Consider the following 22,341-nt stretch of genomic DNA (forward strand, 5'->3'; position numbering starts at 1 on the left):
AGTGAAGTTGATGCTTAGAGACAGACAAGTCTTTCTGCATGTAGACAAGGCTCTGTATGACCATCCTTTGTGTGTTTGTGTGTGTGTGTGCACGCGTGCGCGCGCGAGATGTCATCGTGGTGATCGTGGTGTCAAAAAGAAATATTCACTTTTGGGTGTCCGACGTCATATTGAATGGGTATTCTTACGTGGTGACATGCCATCGCCTAGTTTAGGTTGTCATGGTTAATTGGGTTCGCCATGTTGGTTGGTACCTTAGTTGGCTTCCGTTTTAACTGAATTCTATATGGCAAATTACGATCGGTTTCAAATCAGTGTGCTCTTTATTTATTATATTAGTGATATTTGGCTTGCACCTTTGTTGTTGGCTACAGATCTTATCGTAGTATTGATGTCTCGGAATTCCGATTTCTCAAGTGAATTTATATCATAACTAATAGCCACCACCAGTCTTAATCTTAGTTGAGTTTTCCTCAGCTTTGGTAGAGTGGTATAAAGTAATCTCATATTGTGATTTTGTTCCTGTTGCACACAATTTAAATTGGTTAAAGATGGAGATTTAAGCCGTGAACTGTAGTCGCTCAACTCTTAAAGAGTTTTTTAATATATTTTGCTTAGCGGAGATTATTGATGGGTAAATATGATAGATAAACTATTGTTGGTATACCTAAAATATTGGATTGGTAGTGCACTGTGTACCAAATCCACTTATCAATATATTTTGAGGGTTTCAACTAATTTAGTCGGTAAAAACTTTAATACATTATCATAATATTTTGAGCTCGAATCTCATCATAATATATATATATATAGTTTATTATTCATCATCTCTTTTTTATTATTGACGATCCTCTTATTATTAATAAACTCTAAAAAATAAAATATTATTTTATTATTTATAGCTCTCCATCCGAAAACTCTCGCTTCATCCTCACTATCGATACCACGCCACTCGTTGTCATCATCGATCGTTTGCTTGTTGCCCCCTCGATGCAGTTCTCTAGGTAAGGAGGAAGAGTAGGAGAAAAAATATTTATGTCCAGAGCAATTTAAAGATATTAAAATAATTTTAAAAAAGATTGTAGATAGTAAAAAAAGGAATGTAAATAGTAATATCTACAAACATAACAAAAATTTTGGGAGAAAATGGAATCATCAGATGCAGGATCTAAAACACCATCTGACAAACTTTTCTTACAACTAAAATAGCGATTTGGCGATGATGTAAGAAACCCACTTATGAAATCAAAGGTTTGGAATTCAATATTTCATCTCAAATATTTTGTCAATATTAAAAAATATATTTTTTAAAAATGAAAAACTAAAATAAACCATATTTTAGATCCTGCATCATCAAACCAAAATAAAAGACATGAAAGAACGATATTTCAATCACCAAACATGCTAAATTCAGCATCCAACATTTGCAACAATGAACAGAAGAAATCTTCACAAAGTCAGATGATCTTTACGTCCACCGAAACCACTGGAACAATTGCAGGCTCACCGACCGAGGGCTCATCAAGATAGACCTGTGCAAACTCACTCACCATCTCCCTCCTGTCCCTGCAAATGATCTCCTTCCTTTGCTCCTCAGCCTTCTCCACCTTCTCCTTGGTCATCGTGCTCACATCCTCGGCTGCCTTCGCCACCTTGCTAAGTGCACTCGAGACCCACGATGCTCCGGTGGAGACATAGTGGTTGCTCATGATGGCTGATCCAGCATTGCTGGCCATTTGCTCGGTTGCCGCAAGGGCAGACCTGGTGATCCCAGACACCTGGAACTGCTCGTCCACCTCCCTCACCTTGCCGCTGACCATGGCTGTGCCGGTGCTGAACTTCTCGCTTAGGCCCATCTTGCGGTCCAGAGAGGCGATGGTGGCAGATGCAGCGGACAGGAAGTGGTGTCGCTCGTCGAAGGATCGGGCTCTTTTGAGTGCATCCTTGCCAAGAACAAAACCTTTGGCCAACATGGTACTTACCACATCTTCTGTCTTCCCGACTGCTGCATTGGTCGGCGATGACTCGTCTTCCTTTCAAGCACAGGAAACACACACAAGAAATAAAGAGATGGGACCTAAACCAAATTGCAGCATATCACAATTAGATTTCCATATTAGAATCCTTGGGATGTCGCACGAATGAGATTATGTTCACTTAAACCAAAATTTTGATGAAAAGTTCACCTAAAAGCTATACGCCTAATCTTTTCTAATTGTTTGAGTAACTTGATCTATGGGACGAAGTTGAATGATGCTAACAAACCAGAAGAATTTGAATGACATAACACAGAAAAAGTAATTTCTTTTTTGATCGTGTGATGGAGAACTCTATTGGAACCAAAAAGACATACACACAAATAGGTTTGCTTTTATGGAGAAGTATTCTCATCTCATGCAAACACAACCTAAAACAAACAAAATTAGGGTAATAATTAAGAGTTACCAGTGTGCGCCTGCAAGCTTCAGGTGGCAACTGGTAATTTTCAACCCGTGAAATAGTGACACAACGATCAACTATAGTTGATCCCTGAAATCAAACAGAACATATATTAGAACCCAAATTCTCCAATAATACGTACAGTAAAGCAAGATGCCTTTGAATTTTAGAATTTTGAACTCACCGAAAGAAGAAGTGCAGTATCTGCTCCCTGTGAATCTTTGAAAGTGACATAAGCAAGCTGAGACATTTCTGATTCTCTGCCAAAAGAAAAAATTCCATTTTTTTTCCTGGTCAAAAGTATCAAACACACAAGAGGATAATAGAATGACCTTTGCATTTCGATGTATTTGATATGCCCAGAGAAAGAAAAGAATTCTTCGATATCCTTCACAGACGCAGCCGAAGAAACATTGTTAATTTTGACAGTTGTTACCTGCACAAGGAGAAAAAGAAAACAACTTCTCCTTAATTCTGACACATAGGCTTAAAATTAAAAGAAAAATTCTACACTGTTAATTTTGGCAGTTGTTACCTGCATAAGGAGAAAAAGAAAACAACTTCTCCTTAATTCTGACACATAGGTTTAAAATTAAAAAAAAAAAATTCTACATGAAGACCGAGAAATATGATAGCAAACCTGATGCATAAATAAAAGAGCAACCAGAAGAAATATATCCAAATAAATATATCCCCCAATACAATCTACTCGTCATGAACTAAATAAAATGAATTTAGTTAAACTGGAATGGACTTTCTGACCAGCAGATGGAGCAAGCCAAGAATCAAACAATGCTATCAGTTACACCAATCAATGCATAGAAAAACAAAGCTATAATCCTCACATCTGAAACATCAATTGTCCAGTTTGATGCATTCATTGGCTGGGGATCTGCCCCTGCCCTCAAATTGCACTGCTCCATTGGAACCTGCAAGTGATGAACCATTATAACCTCATACGTCAAAGCAAAGATCCAAACAATTATTTGAAATGAATTAGACTACATGAAACTAGCTCCTGCGCTCAAAAAAGGATAGTCACAGACTTTTTTTTTGGTGTATCTAATAGATAAATCACCTAGAAGAGTAGCTAATATTATGTTACAAACAGGATGGAACTGACAACCTTTAAAGATTCAAGATTAGCATGAGTATAGTCAGAAGCAACAATATATGAAGCTAGTAATGGTTGTCCAAATTGTCCAAATCACAGACTTCATCGCACATCCTATTACAGAGGATCCAGCAAACTAGTTCAGAAAGTAATTTGATTCTATATCCTACGGGTGTTCAAAGAGATTCGAACTAAACCATTAAGATCGATTCGAATCAAATTGTGAAAAAAGAATTTGATTCAGTTAAAGCAAGATACTCCGAACTGGAATCATTTCGGACCTACCTAATCAAATCAGTACAAAATTGGTTAATACGATTTGATTAAATGATTAATCTATATATATATAATGAACCATTTCATTTTAATTGAACCAAACTAGAATTTTAATTCAATTGGACCTACATTCTTCAAAAATTTATATCACAAATATCATTCTGAACATTATAAACAATTGGACCTATGCACATGTGATATTTTATTTTTTCTTGAAAGATGTCATAGAGAATACAATGATGATGAGGATATACAATGATGCATACAAATCAACAAAGGGATTGTTAATGGAGAAGGATGATAAAAAAAAATATGGTTCATACCTAGAACGAGAGAGAGAGAGAGAGAGACCAACAAGGGGACAATGAGTAAAAGTCGTAGAGATGAAAGAAGAACGGTGGCTTACTGAGTTCGGTAAGGGATTTTAAGGCTTTTGGGGTCTTTGGGTTGAGTTAGTATTTTTTAAATTAAAATTGGTTCGGTTTCGTCCGAACCAAAGAAGACCACCCTCCTAAACTAAAGTCATTTATAATCTTCAAAACCAAATAATTGATGAACCAATTCGGACTAAATCGATTTGAAATAGTTTGATTAAGGTTCGACTCGATTTTCCGATCCGATTCCAAACACCCTCCATAAATTCTCAATAGGATCTGTATTCAAGTATCAGCGGTCTCCTCTGTGCAGTCTAACAATGTATGAAATGACCATTGCCATTTTATCTTCGGTGCAGAATATTAAGAAGCTTGTTTATGATTAAGTTAATAAAATGTGAAATCGCCTAATTTGCTAAGTCAATAATATTATGATTGTTTCATTTGACCATAACTCCCCGTAAAGATCATGACTTGCTATTACTGCATATAGAACTTTCATATCAGTTCGCCTTCAGAAGGTTCGAGTATGCAATTCCCATCAGTAAAAGAGGAAAACAAGAAGAACCAAAATAATCATAATAGCACATTGTGCAAAAAAAATTCCATTATCTCCTCGAAACTGGCATGTTCTTTTGGGCTCTCCTCTCCCTGATTTCGCAATACAAATATTCTTCGTTTTATCCAGGTTCGATCTCTAATACTGTATCAACCAAAAATGCGCTCATACATTCCTCGTGAAAAACCATCCTCCACAAGTCACCTATCATGTCATCTCACAACAAAAAATCTGTTCCTTTTTATCCTTGGCCAATCGATTCCAATCACAAAGCAGAGTACTAAAATGGATTCTTCCCAAATCCACAGTTCGAACCCAAGAATCCGCTCGATAGAAACTGATACAACCACGTGATTGGAAGAATTGGAAACCGAAGAAGAACAGATCAAGTCTCGTCAGATTTGAAAGTCAACTAGAAGAATCAGAAACTGAAGGAGAACAAAGCAAGTCTCGTCAGATTTGCAAAAAAAGGGATCGATCGACAAAATTGCTCCAAAGAAAAGAGGGGGTAAAAGACGGAGGGATCAGCAGCTCACCGACGCTTCGTCGAATCCTGAAGATAACCGAGCGTGATCGGCTAAAAGGGCGAATGATGGAGCTTCGATGCCATCGAGAATTCCTAATCGACTTGGGGAGGGTGGGGAGAAGAGGAGAGGAGAGGGGTAGGGAAGGGAAGAGAGCTCTCAGTTTCATTTCCAGTTGCTGGGCCGCTTGGCCCGGCGGGAGGGTAGCGGAACCGTTTGATTCGAGCCAGGAATGCCTGGAGATTCGCGTTCGATGGGAGATGCTCTGAACACGAAAATTCTACTTTTTAAAATCGCAAAAATGCTTTTTGTTTTGATTTTTTACCATGAAGTTTTTTTCTTAAATAATATCCTTCTTTTTCTTTGTTTTATCTTTTTTTTCTCCCAGTATATTATTATTTGGTTTTAAGAGAACAACCAACTATGGGTCAATAAATCATTCATTACAAATAACTAAAAATACTATTTTATAAAAATAAAATAATTGAAATAACCAAAAATTGATATCAATTTTATTGTTTTAAAAAATAATATAATATTTTTAAAAAATAGTGTGGTCGGCTTATCTTCTTCACCAATTTACAATAAATAGTTAGCTAATTATATGGTTTATGTTGTGGTTCTTACGAATATTTAGTCAATCATACATATTGTCCACTTCTGATACGGGACTAATAGGATGTTACAAATATATCACATACAAGTCACTTATAAAAAGTTTAACTAAAAAATTATGAATTGATTTATTTTGAAGTTAGTTAGTTGGTTAGTTAGTTACAATATGAAATTCCACACAATATTAATTTTGTTTTGTGAAAATAGGAATGATATTGAGGTTCTTATACAAATTAAAAAAAATCAAAAGTGAACCTTATTTTTAAAATTCAAAGTGAATATTTGGTTTTTTTTATTACAAAATAAAATGCTGAATGACAGATAGACACTGTAAAACTAACATTTAGCACTATTAACATATCAAAGATATCACTGTTCTATAAATGGTTTTGGTCAAAGATTATGGTAATTGACGTGTTTACAAAATCAATTGAAACATTATAATATTTTTTCCCATTTTTAAATAGAAAAGGAGATAATTTATCTTTCTGGTCTAATGAATATTTAAAAACCAAAATTTATACCTTTCCGACTCATTTCCTACTGCTTACATTTTTTTTCAATATAATTTCTTAAAATAGAGTAAAATTATGTTTAATTATATTTGATTCCAACTGATTAATATAGAAACAATTTCGATTACAACATTTGAAATTCGACTCGATTATGTTTAGAATGATTAATTATACTATTTTAATGCATTTAAAATTTGTGACAAATATTACATTTATGATATTTAATGGGAAAAATGTCAAAAAAGTTGTTTCATTTTCAGAAATTACCTATCAACGAACCATTTTTTTACATAATACCTAAAATACCCCAATCACCTTATGTTATATTTTTGTATTACGTTATAATATTTTTTTAATATTACTGAAAGTACTCTAACATAATGTAAAAGAATAATAAAAATATAATATTTTCATAAACTTTATTTTAAAAAAATATTATGTTACAATGTTTCTATACTGCATTAAAGTATTTTGCTAATAATACTGAAAACGTTATAACTGTATCCGTTCATCCTATAAACTGATCCATAGAAAAAAAATAGAAATGAAGGGAGGAAAAGCTCAAGAGGAGAGACATTTTCTAAGAATTCAACCATATTGAATTATAATATTTTTTAATATTTATCATGTATATAGAGACAGTAATAAAGCTTCAAATATACCACTGAAAGTAGATATAGTATGATGATGAATCATATAATCTTATAGAGTAAGCTGGCAGGAGCATTTATGATAACAATATTTTTAAGTAATTAGTAATTTTATATTTATTATTTTCTTTTTAAAAAAGAAAAAAAAGAAGAAGAAAAACTACATGAGAACTCCTTGACGCCAAATAATGGAATTGGAATAAAAAAAATAGCTACCTCTAACCTTCAGTATGTTAAATGACAAAAAGAGGAGCACTGCATGAAACACACACTAGGATTCACAGAAACCCTCTCAGTTGCCTGCACAAGCAGGAGCTTGGAAGTCCTTGAATCTGACAAAAGCAATCGAGAGTGGAGCAATCGTAAGAGGAGCACCAGCACTGACAATGGAAGGCTCCATATGCGGTATCTCAAAGCTCGGTGTAAGCTTCAGCAGCTTCCCGTTCAAAAGCATTTCACTGCTCCTGAGGTCTCCACCTTGAGCCGTGAGATGGTATTCCTCCCTCTCCCCATGTTGTCCTTGTTCATTGCCCGAGCGAGGTCGATACAAGTTCAAGTCGCTGGTGACCACGACGTCGAAGGCGGTGGAGTTAGACAGGTTTATCAGCAAGAGCGTAACACCCGACTGCAAGAACAAATCAACGGTAGCATGTAAGATCGTGCGAGAGAAGAAGACAGTGATTCTTCTTATCTTGCCTTCTTCTTGGAGCAGTGAGCGTATGCACGAAGGTAAGGCGAGCCGTCGTTTGTTGTGTGAAGAACTCCCGGTCCCATCAGTTGGTGCCAAAGCAAAGCACTGGTTGTAGATAAAAAGGAACAGAGAAGAGATCTCACTCTAGAACTGCAGCGCTTGACAGAAAACATCACACAAGTTCTGTGGAACAAACCCGTAGAAATCTGGGTTGGGGACGAAGGTTGTGGTGTCCAGGAGACAGTAGTTTCCTCCGATCAAACTTTGCCGACAGTAGACCTTGTGGTTGTATGTGGATGCCATGCCCAGCTGATCTAAATACCTAGTCAGTGAAGAAAAGATTTGAAACGTAAGAAAAGATCCGAACGTGATCATGTGGGCGTCGATTGAACTCACCAGAATCCATCCACAAACGCATTGGAGACATTTTTGCCACCGCTGTTGTAGGCACCTCCGGACTCGCCGATCCAAGGAGAACTCCACGGGCCGAACTCCCCGACAGTGATCAAGGCATCATTGAAGGTCTGAGCTACTTGATCCAGGTAATATGGATCCTGGATCTTGCGGATAAGATCCTTATCATTACCTGACCACAGAATTCGAGTGAAGACAGGAGCTCCTCTCGGATCATAAGCTTAGAACAATGAGAAGGATGAGATGATTCACCTGGGCCGAGGTTGTAGATATGGTGTGTTGCTGCATCAATGACACCGGGTCCTGATGTCTGAAGCATGTCAGCGAACCATTTCTTGTCGAAGAATCCTCCTGGTGCCAAAAGTTTTGGGTGTTGTTTGGATGGTCCATACAGATCATTGATGACATTCTTCAGGACGATCATGTCCTTGCCATACTGCACAGCTTCAACACTTGCGGCAACTCCAGATCCAGAGAGCTCATTTCCTAGAGGATACACAAGGAAACAAAGCGCTGAGATGAGAAAGAGTTGCTCTGAATGCAGAAAGAATTCTGATTGCGTTGCTGTGGCAATCACCTAGCTCCCAGGATTCGATGGTGTAGTTCTTCGACAAGGTATACTTGATGAAGTCACGAGCATTTGTAGGGTCCCATTGACCTTCATATAAATTTCCACTGGAGTTTGACTTCGACCTCCCAGCTAATGCATTCAGTCCAAAAGAAATTATGGAGCTGCAAACAAAGATCACAATAACCACATTTTAACAAAAACATTGGAATATTGAAGCTATGATGCAATCAAATTTGAAATAAGACAACTTTTAGATGTAGATTACCCTGTACTATTGAAAAGCTTGTTGAGTTCATCCCATCTTTGCATGGGAAGACAGCCTTCGGTGAAGCCAAACAACCCATTCTTGTCAATCTTGAAGTCTGGGCATGCATGGGCACCGTCACCCACTTCGTACAACACTTGGTCCTGCAGTGACCCTCCAATTCTAATCCTCAAAGACCCAAAAGCTGTCACCACAAACAAAACCTTAATCTCATGTTTTTGTAAACCAAGTGTAATTACTAATTGGATTAAAGGGGAGAAGAATGCTAGCTAGCTTCACCGACCTTTAAGAGCATTGACAAGAATGGGATTGTTCAAATCCTGCAAAATATACCAATAAAATCATCTGTTGCTGTCAGGTTAACAAAAAATGAGTGCACAGGGATGCCTAAAAGTGATATACCAATAAAATCATGAAGAAAAAACATTAATATGCGCCTATATCTATTTGAGCAATGGTTTATTAACCTGCCTCATATATCTCATCCAGAAGAAACCTTTGATATGTATATTGGACTTTTTTTTTTTTTGGGTATTGACAACTCAGGATATCAAAATAAAAAAACGATAAATGTGTTATCATCTATTTGAACATATTTGCTTATGCATATTAATTCTCATCAATATATACACGCTAACACTGTGTTCTGATAACTGAGACCACAATTTGAAGATCACATTTGTTACACATCAAAAAGAAAAGATTTGACATAAAGCAATGATCAACTAAGTGAAACGACGTACATACACATATATATGTATATATTCCTCTGCGAACAGTTGTTCATATCTGACATGAAACATGAAATCACAGGATAGAACCTGAGTTCCAGGTTACCATGTATCTTGGCGAGCATATGAAGAACGTGCGTCAAGCAAAACATCGTTGCATGATTCTTCACATGCATGGATGCAGATCAAAGAGTAGGAGAGTGAGAGACAAATACCAGGTTGAGAATGGATGCGTTTCCCCAGGGACACATGCCATAGTTGCACTTGTCAGGCGGCCACCAATCCATGGTTGCACACACGAAGTTATCATCCGTTTTCGCAATGGTGGTCACTGCCTTGATAGAGAGTACTGTCGCGCCAAGGGTGGGAGATAAACCAGAAAAGAGAAGAAGGAAGAGGAGGGGGACGGCGAAAGAGAAAAAAGAGAGCGGCATTGTTTTACGCATGAGGAAGACACGAAGATGAGATGTGAGGTCAGAAGAGGAGGAAGGGCGAGGGAGGCTTTAAGAAGGAACGACGAAATGGAGTTGTTGTGCTCTTAGTTTTAGATAGAGATGAGAGGATGAATCTGTTAAAGAGTCCCTTCGCTGTTAAATTCTAAAAGATAAAAGTAGCGATGGTCTAAGATAGCGTAACCAAATGTTGATGTCGATATGACTTTAGGAAGTTTTCCCTTTTTATGTTTTTTTTACTTGCATATTTTGGATTTCCATTTATTATTATTATTATTATTATTATTATTATTATTATTATTATTATTATTATTATTATTATTATTATTATTATTAGGTGAAAGTGGTGGGTGAATGAAAATGGAATTTAGTCGGCCTTTGGCAAGTGGACCATTACCGATATTTTAACATATAAATTTATCAGAGAGGCTTTAAATTCTCATCTTTAATAATTATATAACGTGTAGCCATGATTTATAGTTGACTTATTAACTTGATATACATCTGGATCATATGGCCTAAAATTTATAACATGTGGAATTATAGTATAATATTAGATTAGGTGTGAAAAAAATATATATTATACGGGGAATTAAGCCTATTTTCATATTAATTCTTTAAATAATACTCTTCATTTCCAAAGACAGTTTCACACTGATTTCCCATGGCCTGAACCCGATTCCATTCCTTATTTAAAAGAAGAATATTCTTATCAGTATTTCTTATTTTATAATATATATATTAATGAGTGCGTTGGCAATTACAAGATGCTATTATTGGAAAAGATATTAGTCATTCCCTTGTGCGCATAATTGACGTACATTCTCATTCTCGTTATGCACAGGATTTAAATATTATCATATAAATCTTATATGGTAAGAGAGAGAGAGAGAGAGAGAGAAGAGAATCTAATAAATCTTATGTGAAAAAAAAGAACAGTCGAACACGAGCAGCAAGGATCATGACACACCTCAAATTTACTATTTTATTTTTCCATACCTTATAGGAAAATAGAGAAGAATAATCTGACAAGTCTTTCCACATCATGAAGACACACGAACATGAGATTTGGTGTTCGGCTGACGGATGAAGAAATATATCAAAGAAAACCGAAAGATCATCCAATTGAATGAATGGAGAAAATTTTTAGAAACACAAATCTACATTCGACTTAAAAATAATGCGGGTAGAGATGCAAGCTGAAGCTCTACAAACAAATAATTCAGTAGCCCTCGTTAAAAGAAAATGCCATCCAACCATTTCATGAGCAGTATCCAGCGTTCACAAAGGAAACAAGCAAATGATAGCAAATCCATTATAACTTTTACGTACACACCTGCCGAAATAATTAAACTGAAGAAAAATTTGTACCATCAGAATCACGCATCCGCGTAGAATTAGCCAGAGGATGCTAGAGAAAATATTCATATAAATTTACAAGAACAAATAGTTCTATGACAAACAAATATTTAGGTGAACTCATGACCATACATTTTGCCAGATTCAATAGCTTTATCTTCCCTGACAAGTTCCCCAAGACCATGGATGATTCAGAAAGAAAAAATGGATTGTACCGATATATAAGGTTCTCGATTACACAATTTTCTTCACAAGGCAGGACAGCCCCTAATTCACATAATTTACAAAGGGAAGACACAAAAGGCTAAACCGATTTGATTTGATTAGGAAACCTAATCGTAGGAGACCAAAGCTTTCAACTCAGAAAAATGCCTCATGAAGGGCAACACAAGATAAAGCAAGGAAGCAAATACCCGACACTAATCAAGAACTGCCAAGATCACGACAGCTAGGCTTTCACTTATCCAAAGGTTCTTTTCCAAACACCTCCTCTATCACGTTACATGTCGAAAAGAAGTCATCTTTCTCTGTTCCACAGCTATACCTCATATCCCATGATTTTAGATCAGAATGGCCATCAAAGAAACCATAATCTGCTAACCCACTCAGACCATCATTGCGGTTCTCGTTGTGCAAGTTCTCATGGTCCTCAATCAACCCATGATGCAAGTCAGATATATCAACAGCATCACATGAAACAACCCCATTGTGCTGGCCCTCGTAAGATGTGCATGAATCATCCTGAATGTCATGCTCCTCCATGAAATGGTGCAAATTGCTCGCAGTCATGCTAGAATGAAGGGTTGACTCACCAACAATGTGTCTGTTTATATCACCAGAGGGCTGTTTCTCATTGTACCCAGAAAGGTGGTAATAAACACAATCCTCTACATCATCATCTTCCTCGGCTATTTCTGCTTCCTCGAGATCATCTTCTTCACCAGCAACATCTTGATCTGCTGGAGGAGATTCGACAACAGAATCTTCTTCTTCCGTTGAAGATTCACCATCATCACTTTCTTGCCATTCATCATCATCACTGTCTACATGCAGTGGATCCAATCTATTCTGTTCAGCTCGCTTTCGAAGCATGAATACGTTGAAGTAGTAGCTTATTAGTTCTTTACTACTTCGAGTAGGAAACACCTGAGGCAATTTCTTCCAGAAGTTCTTGCCCAGCGATGCAGGATTTAATAACACAACTTCATAAAATAGTTGTTCCTCCTCTTCAGTCCATTTTTCAGTTACAACCTCGCCCATATTGCCAAAACCCAGCTCTAAAAATGTTTTGTGCCCCAACTTTTGCTTGAGCTTTTGTCTAGCTTGCATCACATGCTGCCTCACACATCTAATCGAACCCGCATCTAGACAGCTACACTCCATCTTATGGTAGGCTAAAACATCTGAAGCCAATACTGCAGAATCAGGCATAGGAATTACACATGTCCCAACCCATTTATCACCGTCATCCCCATCAATTACAACATTATCACACGACAGTGAAGTTGTCACTGGGGTCATTGGAGATGCACAAACATCATTATCCCTTATATGGTTCTTAAAATCTTGGGACCCCCACTCTGGAAGATCAGCCTGATGATTAGCACCAATAGGAACATGTTTCCGACCATGGTAATCAAAAACAGGTGAATATCTATCCTCGACTTGATCAGATTCAGTTGCCTGACAGGTATCTCCATAATAACTAGGATAGGAAGGTATCCTAATAGGTGAGTCCAAAGCAGATTCTCGGCTGAACCAATTGCTGCTAGTTGCCTGATTAACAAGATCGCCAGCAACAGCAGCAGTCCCTCTATCCTTCCTATCCTCAGAACCAACTAGAAACATAATTGCACCATCAGACAAAAATTTTACTCTCCTTAAAAAATATATTACCTGATTAAAGCATGGAAATGGCTAAGTATTCAAACTACCTGAAGGTGACTCCTCGAAAGCACTGATGCAAATTTTGGACGAACACAATTGTAAATTTTGGTCCGCTTGCTTCGAACGCTTGCTACCATGTTCACAAGTCTCACCATCACAAAGAGATCGTTTGCCATTATCTAACCAAATATCCATGCTAGTGTTGCCTGTCACCCATGACAGACTAGGATTGCCACTGAGACCATTATGAGAGTTGTCATAGGAATGATCAGCAGTCTCGTTCTCAAAATCTTTGTGACAGCTCAAAAAATCCTTCTTCCCTTTACCTTTAAATCAGAAGAAAATGATAAGGATATATGGGCTAATAACTGTACAACTTGCAGATTAAAAGTTTCCTTTAGTTACCTGAAGCTGGTGATTTAGCAGGGATAGCCAGAGATGGAGAATCTTCAGCATATTGTGCAAGTTGATCATCAGAAGCCAGATGTCTTGCACGCTCATAAGCAAATCGGTCAGATGTGTGATCAGCAGAAGATTGTTTGCTATGGTTGAACACCATCTTTAACCTGCATTACATAACAGGGAAAATAAGTTCAAATGGACAAGTTACCAAGTAAAACAATTTAGGAGAATACGTGATTAACAATATTGTATGACAATAAAAGTTCTGACAATTATACAACTAGCCATCAAGTCAACATCAACTTAAATTCTATGCTGAATTCTTAATCGGGGAAATTTTAATAAGATAGAAGGAATAGCCAACATGGCAAAATCCCTATTGAATTAGTTACATTTTAAGCTTGTGCAACAAAGGAGCAACCTTACGATGCTTCCCTAGATCACAATAACAACTAGGTAAAGTGAATATTTTGATTTGACCAATCATTAATGTATATCAACCTGATTATTCCCAAACTTGCTATGAAAGCAACCAAACAAGAATGAAGGGTTCACAAATGAAAAAAAGTATGAACCAACAGTAATCAAAATCACGTAAGCAAGATGGACAGCCTCAAATGCTAGGAAGGATAACATAGCTCACAAGAAGATGAGTGGCCAATCACTGTAACTTGCCTCACATTCTGTCTGAAGGAATGTCCACAATCAAGGGAGAAATGATTGGCTTCATAATGAATTCTCAGGACAAAAACTTGTGTGACTTGAACTATTAACATGACCTATTTTATTCTCCTCCGTCAAGAAGCAATTTACTGCATCTCTTAGGCAAGAAAATTTTGCAGATATACTAAAATAGGTGAATAGAGATTTTGACCAGTGACCATTAAATACATCATGCTAGACTGAAGGGTAAAAGGAGGATTGCAGTTAGGTGCACATCCACAGTTTGATCATGCTAAAAGGAAATTGTAAGACTCAATCTAAGTTGATCCTATTTGTCCATTCATTGGCAGAAATGTCACAAAAGTAAAACAGGTTCGGTGCCAATACCAGTTGGTGAAAAAACTGGTAGAATACCAATATGGATCAACATACCAATACATACAGTCAGTACCAGTTGTCATCACATCCTACATGAAATTTTTGTTCCTAAGATACAAAAATGTGACAATCTTTCCACAACCATCCAATCCAGAGAGCAGTAAAAAAGTAAACTAATTTTCTTCAAACAAAGATTTCAATTGATTTCATAAAATAACAATTGTACTGTCTGACAAAAAGCAAAAGAAGCTCTATCAACTTGCATTAGAAATCATAAAATATTAGGTCTCCTCGCAACAACACCTGGCAATAGATGAGTAGATGATGGTCTTCTCTGTGCCAAAATCGCAATTAATATCAGAAGGTTGAACTGAAAAAACAATAACAAAAACAGAAGATAACAGCAAAGATGCTGAGTAGTATCCTCTCAAAATACCATCTCATAACATATAACAAAGCCTCACACTGAGTAAATCATAAACAAATGTCAATCAGTTCATGCCACATATCATTATCAAAATCATCACGAGTCTCGAGTCTCATGTTCACAAGATGGAGTAGGTTGGGCAATCAATAGTGCACTCAACGGATGGAGAGGTCTTACCTCACGGGATGGACTCCTTATGTTCCCAACAATGAATAGATGATGTGGTGCCCCTCATCTGCCAAAGTGAGAGAATATATTCCTTCCTACAACGAAGGAACTATCTCTGAAAGCCCACTAATCGCCTAAGGGAGTTGCCCTACCAATATTGGCCTACGAGAAACATAGTCCTCATATCACAGCTTATATCAGTCATTTTCGTCATATAATCCAATTTCACATTACAATTTCATCAATTTCATTCAAATCAATAACGAATACATCAACAAATCTTTGAAATCCATCAAACATCCATATCATCAAATGTCGATCCATCTACAACACCTAATTGAACCCTAGCAAAAGCGGTCCAATTGACTTGAACCGAATTGATTTCAGATAAAACCCAACTGAATGGCATCAAATTAACATAAAACCAGCCTTCAACCTAAACTGGTCTAATTGGATTTGGGATGGTCAATTTAAGCTAAACAGACTTAAACCGATCAGAATTGATCTGGAATCACCTGGAACCGGCCAAACCGATCTGGTTCAGCCACCATACAGGACATAGACCGGCACAAAGGGCTAGAGGATGGGCTACGAAAGGGCCACAAATGTTGAGCCATTGTGGCCCATGAGCAGGCCAAACTTGAGATATAACAGAGGATTTGAGCTGAACCAAACTGCATGCATAGGTGCTATGGCTGGGCCACTACTTGTGTGGTAAGATGGTCACAAGCTGGACATCAATCAAGCCACAGCATTGGGCAGCAAACTGAGTAGCACCAAGCCACACTAAGCAGAATCTAAGCCAAGTCGTATCGAGCCAAGCCATGGGCATGGGCCATCATGCATTGGCCTGCAGAGTTGTCAAATACATTGAATCTGCATTAGCCCATAAGCCGCTGGGTTGACATGGTTCAACCCATCCACCTGGCTCAGGTCAGATTCAATTCTAATCCCAAATTCAATTAAATTCTCATCTGCATTCTTTTTTCAAAAATTTAAAAATTGATTGGTTAAATAACTTAAAACATGTATTAGCAGGAAAAAAAAGAGTAGCTGTCAAAATCATATTATTACTAATTAAAATTTTAATCTATTTTCATAAATTAAAAATTCCAATAAATTCAAATCTGAATTTTTATAACAAGAATTTTTATAACAACAACATCATACAAATTATTTGCAGATCATAGAAAAAAACAACCATAGATCTAATATACTACATAAATTCAAATATTCAATAAAAGCTTTTATTTAATCTACTATCTATATTTCAATACTAAGATCATGCATAAATCTCTCCCAAAGATCTTACTCCCTCATGATCTCCTTCACTGATTAAGAACCTAGAGCTTCTATTGAAGCATGAGAGATCGGCCCATCATTAAATAAAATGGAGCATTTCCCACTAAGGAAATCAATCATTATATTTTTAGAAATAATAACTAATTAAATAAATCTATCCTATCCTAACTGACCAACACTAATCAAGAATTATATCTCCACTAGGAAAATATTTCGTTAGGCTTATCCAAACAAGGAGGCAACTAACATGTTTGGAGAAAATTATAATTTATTATACTCCAATTTTAGAAAAACAAATTAAAAATATTTGGAAGTTACATTCCTTCCCTTAAGAAAATTTGGAGCCCAAAATTACTTTACCTTAAGGAAATAAATGTGGATATTGCTCTATGATATCCTCTTCCTTTCCCAAGTGGTTGGTGTTGCTAATGAACTTTAACATAACATATGTTCCTTTCCAAAATTTCCTTAATATATTTTGATATTAGTCAACTTATATTACCGCAAAAGTTGACATGTAAATAACATGAAATGGATCTCTAATATATTTTCGAAGCATCGAGACATGAAATACAATATGAATGCCTATAAGTGCTAGGGCAAGGTCAATCGATAGGCCACATACCTGAGATTCTACAAATTTTCAAAAGGATCAATAAATCTTAAAGTTAGTTTACCCCTCTATCCAAATCCAATAACTCCTTATATCAGGTATACTTTCAAAAAGAAGTAATCCTTAACCTTAAATTCTAAGTACCTTCTTGTTCAATCTGCATAGCTTTTCAATTGACTCTCTCTTCGTTGACTGAGGTCAAAGAAGCTTTTGTTCTCCAACATCATCCCAATACACAGGTGACCTACAATTTCTTCTGTAAATTTCGAAAGAGGCCACATGGACAGGTGAAGTCAATTAGGTGCACATTCTTATTCAAATTCCCTCCTAAATGCAAGGTACAAGCTCTTACGAGATCATATAAGGTTTGTATTGTCCTTTTCAAATTAACCATCTTCTTGAGAATCAAATATTGTACTAATTTCAAATTGAGCACCAAAGCCTTTTGTAAGTGATATAGGACGAGTAATAAAGGATTTTTTCTATGACAGAGGACTAAAAAAGATAGGTAGAAACTAATAATACCTGAAAGATAATAAAAAATAAAAGGATAACTACTAGACTCGCTCTAGCTCAGAAAGGAGCAAACTCCCAAAGTGAAGGCCTCACACCTCCTCCATATGTCTCATACTGGTCAATGGAATCATAACATTAAAAAAAGAAATGTGGCCTCATATTCCTCACACATAAAGTGGTAAGAAACTCAATTTATAAATTGATCCATTTCTAATGATCTTCATTACAATGTTCTAGCCATTTTAATATAGGCTCCAATACAAAAAAAAAGTAAAAGTAAAAAAAACTATACTTACATAAAATCAAATTTTCCTCTAATGAAGATAATATTCTTGACTTGATCTCAAGAATAATCTTTCCTTTCTAATATATCCTTCATTGATAGATTTTTATCTTCATATAGATGAATCCTTAAGATCTTTAGCCAAGATTTGTAATCTTCAATTAATATTTCTTTCTTTTTCTCTGTATTTGTTTTCTTTTTTTCGACTCGAATAGATATTGTCATGTGACAACTTATAACATATACAAAATTCCCCTAAACTAATCGATAAACAAACTTAATTGCTCCTGCATCATATGTTTCCACTGTGTATGAACTCGCCCCGAGTTCATATAATTAAGATTTAGATTGACGCACATCTTGGCTAAATCAAAATCTCTGATACCAATCAAGTAATATTTTTTTTTTATGACAAAGGACAAGAAAATTGGTAAAAGAATAATAATAATAGAAAAATAAATGGATATTTATCATACTCACTCTAGCTCAAGGAGCGAACTCCAAGGATTAAGGCCTCGCACCTCCGCACGTCTCCCACGTGGACAATAAATCATTAAAAAATATATATATGACATAGCACCACTAACATAGAAGAACTCAAGTTAATGATTATTTATGATGATCTTCATTACAATGTTCTAGCCTTTTTATAGGCCCAAGTACAAGAAAAAGATGTAGAAATAAGAAAAATTACAGTTGAAACAAATCAAAATGCCTTGTTAGTATGAACACTGACATGGGACATGACATATAGCAATCCAAGCTGTGTTGCATGCATGGCCTTTAGTATTCCAAAGCATGGTACATCGATGAGATTATATTACCATATTGCATAATTTCTGTACAACCTCACAATAGTCTTATTGTACATGTGGAATATGCAATCATATGCATCAAGAACATAAACACTAAAATGTGATCACATGTGAATATATGGACTTTGTACCAATATACACTGTCATTTTCAATACTGATCAATGAAAATATAGCATTAATTGCTTAGACTTTTACTTATTTCATAAATGACAAAATGTCAACCAATAAATTTTCGATGTGATCGGTGTAAATCTACCTACTACATATTTGGATTTGACCACATCATTTGTTACACTTAAATATCCAGATCTTGGATACTTAATACGAACCACATTTGTCACTGCACATACTATATATGAATAAGATACCCTGACTTTCTGCAGATTAAGACCACTTTTTGGAAAGCTAGTGATCATGATGTGTCCATGACAATATCATACTCCATGCTGTAACCTGGCAGAACAAGTCAGCATACATAGCAAGGCAACACTGGCTAAGAGAAAACTGGGATAATAAGCATGTTAAACGCACAAAACTTTTGAATTTTGCATCATTAAGATGCTTTTGGGTGATGAATAATTGTCTTTTTACTCCTTCATATAGATAATATACCTTTTCCTATCTAGAGTAGCACACAAAACAAGTAATATTTCATCAAGTGTTTTTCTGGAAAGCCATTTTGCATAAGCACCCACATTTTTGTAATTAACAATAAAACATGAAAAGTATGAAAATGCATAAAATTGTGCATAGAAAAAGATGCAAACCCCAATAAATTTCCTCTTTAATCAACATAGGTATCTAGAACAAGAATGTATTTCCAAACAATATAAAATTAAACTAGGAGCAACAAATAAATTTCTGCAGTGTTAAGAAAGAATAATTTACTTGCCAAATAACTGAAAGCATAAAGACAGGAAATGGCGCTTTGTGCTGCAATTTACCTTTAAGGAGTAATCCAACAAAAGATCTAGCGCTCCACGGAACAGCAGTCAATTAACAAAATTAGATCAAAGGTTACAAGGAAATGGCAAAAAAATATTGAAGAAAAGATGTCCTAACCTAACCAACAAGCTGACACTTGCCTATTTCAGATATTAAAAAAAAAGTTATAAAACCTAGGACCTAATTACTCCCGACAATAAGTCCAAACAAGTAAATTCAATCAAGACACCTTAAATTCGACAGGTAAACAAGATTTACCCCAAGAAATTGGTAGCATCAGAGAGCTTATTTGTCAGAAATGAAGCGACCCGATCTCGATGCCACAGGTGTAACGATAACACTAATCGCGATAGGGGAAAGGCTGCAAAGAAAATAAGTCCTAACAAGCAAATTCAATCAAGACACCTTCAATTCGACAGGTAAACAAGATTTACCCCAAGAAATTGGTAGCATCAGAGAGCTTATGTACCAGAATTGAAGCGACCCGATGTCGATGCCACAGGTGTAACGATAACATTAAATCGCGAGAGGGGAAAGGCTGCAAAATCCAAAACAAGATGATGGAAGAGGAGATCTAGGAACAGGGATTCGACAACCCAGAGGATCGAGAACACGAAACAAACCCTAACCCTCGGATCGATCTCACCGACCAGGTAACCAATCAGGACAAATCCAAATAGGGCAAACACTGAAGGTTAATTTAAGAATCTATTGATGCAACAGATCCGGAGATAGAGTGGCGACGTCGAGGTCCCAACAAACTCTAACCCTAGAAGCGTTCGCACGCTTCGAGTGGCGACCAAATCGGTACCGATCGAAACAGGACGACGAGCTCGGATCGAAGACGTCGTCGATTTGGGGATTTGGAGTAATAATCGGAGGGAAATCTGGATCAAAATCGGTGAATTTGGCTGCGAAAAGACAGAAAGGGGGGCAAAAAGCAGTAATTATCGAACACGTTCGTCCTTTTATTTAATTACCATATTATTTCTATCCTGTGTCGCGACGCTGTTAGGTGGTGGGTTGTTAAAGCCGACCTAATTTACTAAAATAGCCTAACACGTTCTCTAAATGACACAATAGTGTTTTCTCCTTATTAGTTATAAGTGCTCACCTAAAGAGTAGTATAGACTAGAAATTGATTTATGGTATTTATTAAACATAGTATGGGTAAATAGCATATAATAAAGAGATTATTATTTGTAACCATATTTGTATTATTTACTATTGATATTTCTAAGTTATTCCTTTGTCAATTCTAATAAAATATTTCAAGCCTTATCTAAAACCTCTTTTTCTTTTTTATTTCTTCTCTTTCTCCTTCATGTCCAATCAGGTTGACAACGCGGTGAAGAAGAGGAGAGCATTAACGATAGCAAGCAATGGGGAGCAAGCACGAGGCAGTGATCGATGATAACGATTAATGAGGAGAGCTAGTGACAATAGTATACACAAGCGATAGGGAGCGATGAAGGGCAAGCCATGGGTGGAGATCGATAATAATAAGCTATGGGGAGAGTCTGAGGTAGCAATGTGTACGGCGACACAAAGTGATAAGAGGCAAATTGGGGCAGTGATTAATGATGGATAGTGGAGAGAGTCGACAATAGCTATGTGTAGGTGGTAAGAAGTAATAAGAGATAGGTTAGGGATGACGAACAATGACAAGGAGCAGTGGCGACAAGCTAGGGGTGGTGATTGGTAACAATGATCGATAAGAAAAGTTAGTGATAGTAGAGTGTATAGGTAGACCGTAAGAAAGGAAAAAAAGAAGGATAAAACAAAATTAAAGAGGTTGTGAATAGTAATATTATATTTTTATTAATTTATTAAAAGATTATGAATAGTAAAGTAATCGTGAATAGTAAGAATGAGTTCGAAATAGTAAACTCCTATGATAATATTTGTAGGCAGAACATCATTTTATCTTCGAACATAAAATAGTCACCTTGATAATTTTCTAAACTCTACGCACTAATCTTCCAGGCTTGTAAAATCAGACCCACTATCGATCCCAACGGCACCTTAGGAAGACCATTCAAATATAAATATCTATGGATTTTACCGCACTCGTATAAATTAGTTTCATGAATCAAGATTTGATAATGAAAAAGAAATGCTTGGTTCTAATTTTTTTTTAATTTAATTAGATGATGTTATTTAGCTTTTTCACATATAACGTCAACATCATATAGTAATTAGATGTCATCATTGAGGCATTAGATGCCATGTTCTTATGCTAGAATAACATGATAATAAACTCTATCTCGATTGATTAATTCATTATTATATAAGTGATAGGTCTCAATTTTGAATTCATGTGTGAGCATCAAATATGCTATTTAACATAATAAAAATATTTTTTATTTAAAAAAATTATATTGTACTACAT

General features: G+C 36.1%; 3 protein-coding genes across 6 annotated transcripts; all 3 read right to left on the minus strand.

Annotated features, from left to right (window-relative positions):
- Positions 1-1,373: 1,373 nt before the first annotated feature.
- On the minus strand, positions 1,374-5,440 carry LOC103980544 (binding partner of ACD11 1). The gene is made up of 6 exons (XM_018824915.2): positions 5,299-5,440; positions 3,285-3,368; positions 2,772-2,875; positions 2,624-2,699; positions 2,446-2,529; positions 1,374-2,033 (listed from the first exon to the last, which is right to left on the minus strand). The coding sequence occupies exons 2-6, from the start codon at positions 3,360-3,362 to the stop codon at positions 1,458-1,460; spliced, it is 918 nt and encodes a 305-aa protein (XP_018680460.1). The 5' UTR covers positions 3,363-3,368; positions 5,299-5,440; the 3' UTR covers positions 1,374-1,457.
- Positions 5,441-7,358: 1,918 nt separating this feature from the next.
- Positions 7,359-10,172, minus strand: LOC103980543 (heparanase-like protein 1). The gene is made up of 9 exons (XM_009396979.2): positions 9,954-10,172; positions 9,291-9,327; positions 9,008-9,191; positions 8,749-8,903; positions 8,424-8,657; positions 8,154-8,343; positions 7,954-8,079; positions 7,763-7,862; positions 7,359-7,691 (listed from the first exon to the last, which is right to left on the minus strand). Exons 1-9 carry the CDS (start codon positions 10,170-10,172, stop codon positions 7,359-7,361), a joined length of 1,578 nt encoding a protein of 525 aa, XP_009395254.2.
- Positions 10,173-11,599: 1,427 nt separating this feature from the next.
- On the minus strand, positions 11,600-20,910 carry LOC103980420 (uncharacterized). Of its 4 annotated transcripts, XM_065147840.1 has the most exons (6): positions 20,419-20,910; positions 19,949-20,328; positions 18,669-18,770; positions 13,842-14,002; positions 13,484-13,762; positions 11,600-13,387 (listed from the first exon to the last, which is right to left on the minus strand). In XM_065147840.1, exons 3-6 carry the CDS (start codon positions 18,761-18,763, stop codon positions 12,006-12,008), a joined length of 1,917 nt encoding a protein of 638 aa, XP_065003912.1. In that variant the 5' UTR covers positions 18,764-18,770; positions 19,949-20,328; positions 20,419-20,910; the 3' UTR covers positions 11,600-12,005. The 4 variants fall into 4 exon arrangements, with proteins under 4 accessions (XP_065003912.1, XP_018680868.2, XP_009395107.2 ...); XM_018825323.2 differs by lacking the exon at positions 18,669-18,770 and having other exon boundaries at positions 19,949-19,974; positions 20,208-20,909; XM_009396832.3 differs by lacking the exon at positions 18,669-18,770 and having other exon boundaries at positions 19,949-20,909.
- Positions 20,911-22,341: the final 1,431 nt, after the last annotated feature.

This window comes from Musa acuminata, chromosome BXJ3-4 (genome assembly GCF_036884655.1).
Source record: "Musa acuminata AAA Group cultivar baxijiao chromosome BXJ3-4, Cavendish_Baxijiao_AAA, whole genome shotgun sequence".
NCBI lineage: Eukaryota > Viridiplantae > Streptophyta > Magnoliopsida > Zingiberales > Musaceae > Musa > Musa acuminata.

Excerpts from the sequence above, each read along its gene's own strand:
- LOC103980544 (XM_018824915.2), bottom strand. The coding sequence starts at position 3,362 with ATGGAGCAGTGCAATTTGAGGGCAGGGGCAGATCCCCAGCCAATGAAT. Across the intron at positions 2,876-3,284 it reads GGACAATTGATGTTTCAGAT|GTAACAACTGTCAAAATTAA; the intron begins GTGAGGATTATA and ends CTCCTTGTGCAG. Across the intron at positions 2,530-2,623 it reads ATACTGCACTTCTTCTTTCG|GGATCAACTATAGTTGATCG; the intron begins GTGAGTTCAAAA and ends GTTTGATTTCAG.
- LOC103980543 (XM_009396979.2), bottom strand. The coding sequence starts at position 10,172 with ATGCCGCTCTCTTTTTTCTCTTTCGCCGTCCCCCTCCTCTTCCTTCTT. Across the intron at positions 9,192-9,290 it reads TCTTGTCAATGCTCTTAAAG|CTTTTGGGTCTTTGAGGATT; the intron begins GTCGGTGAAGCT and ends TTGTGGTGACAG. Across the intron at positions 8,080-8,153 it reads GCGTTTGTGGATGGATTCTG|GTATTTAGATCAGCTGGGCA; the intron begins GTGAGTTCAATC and ends TTCACTGACTAG.
- LOC103980420 (XM_065147840.1), bottom strand. The coding sequence starts at position 18,763 with ATGTCATATATATATTTTTTAATGATTTATTGTCCACGTGGGAGACGT. Across the intron at positions 14,003-18,668 it reads AGTTCGCTCCTTGAGCTAGA|GTTAAAGATGGTGTTCAACC; the intron begins GTGAGTATGATA and ends TATGTAATGCAG. Across the intron at positions 13,388-13,483 it reads TTTCGAGGAGTCACCTTCAG|TTGGTTCTGAGGATAGGAAG; the intron begins GTAGTTTGAATA and ends TTATGTTTCTAG.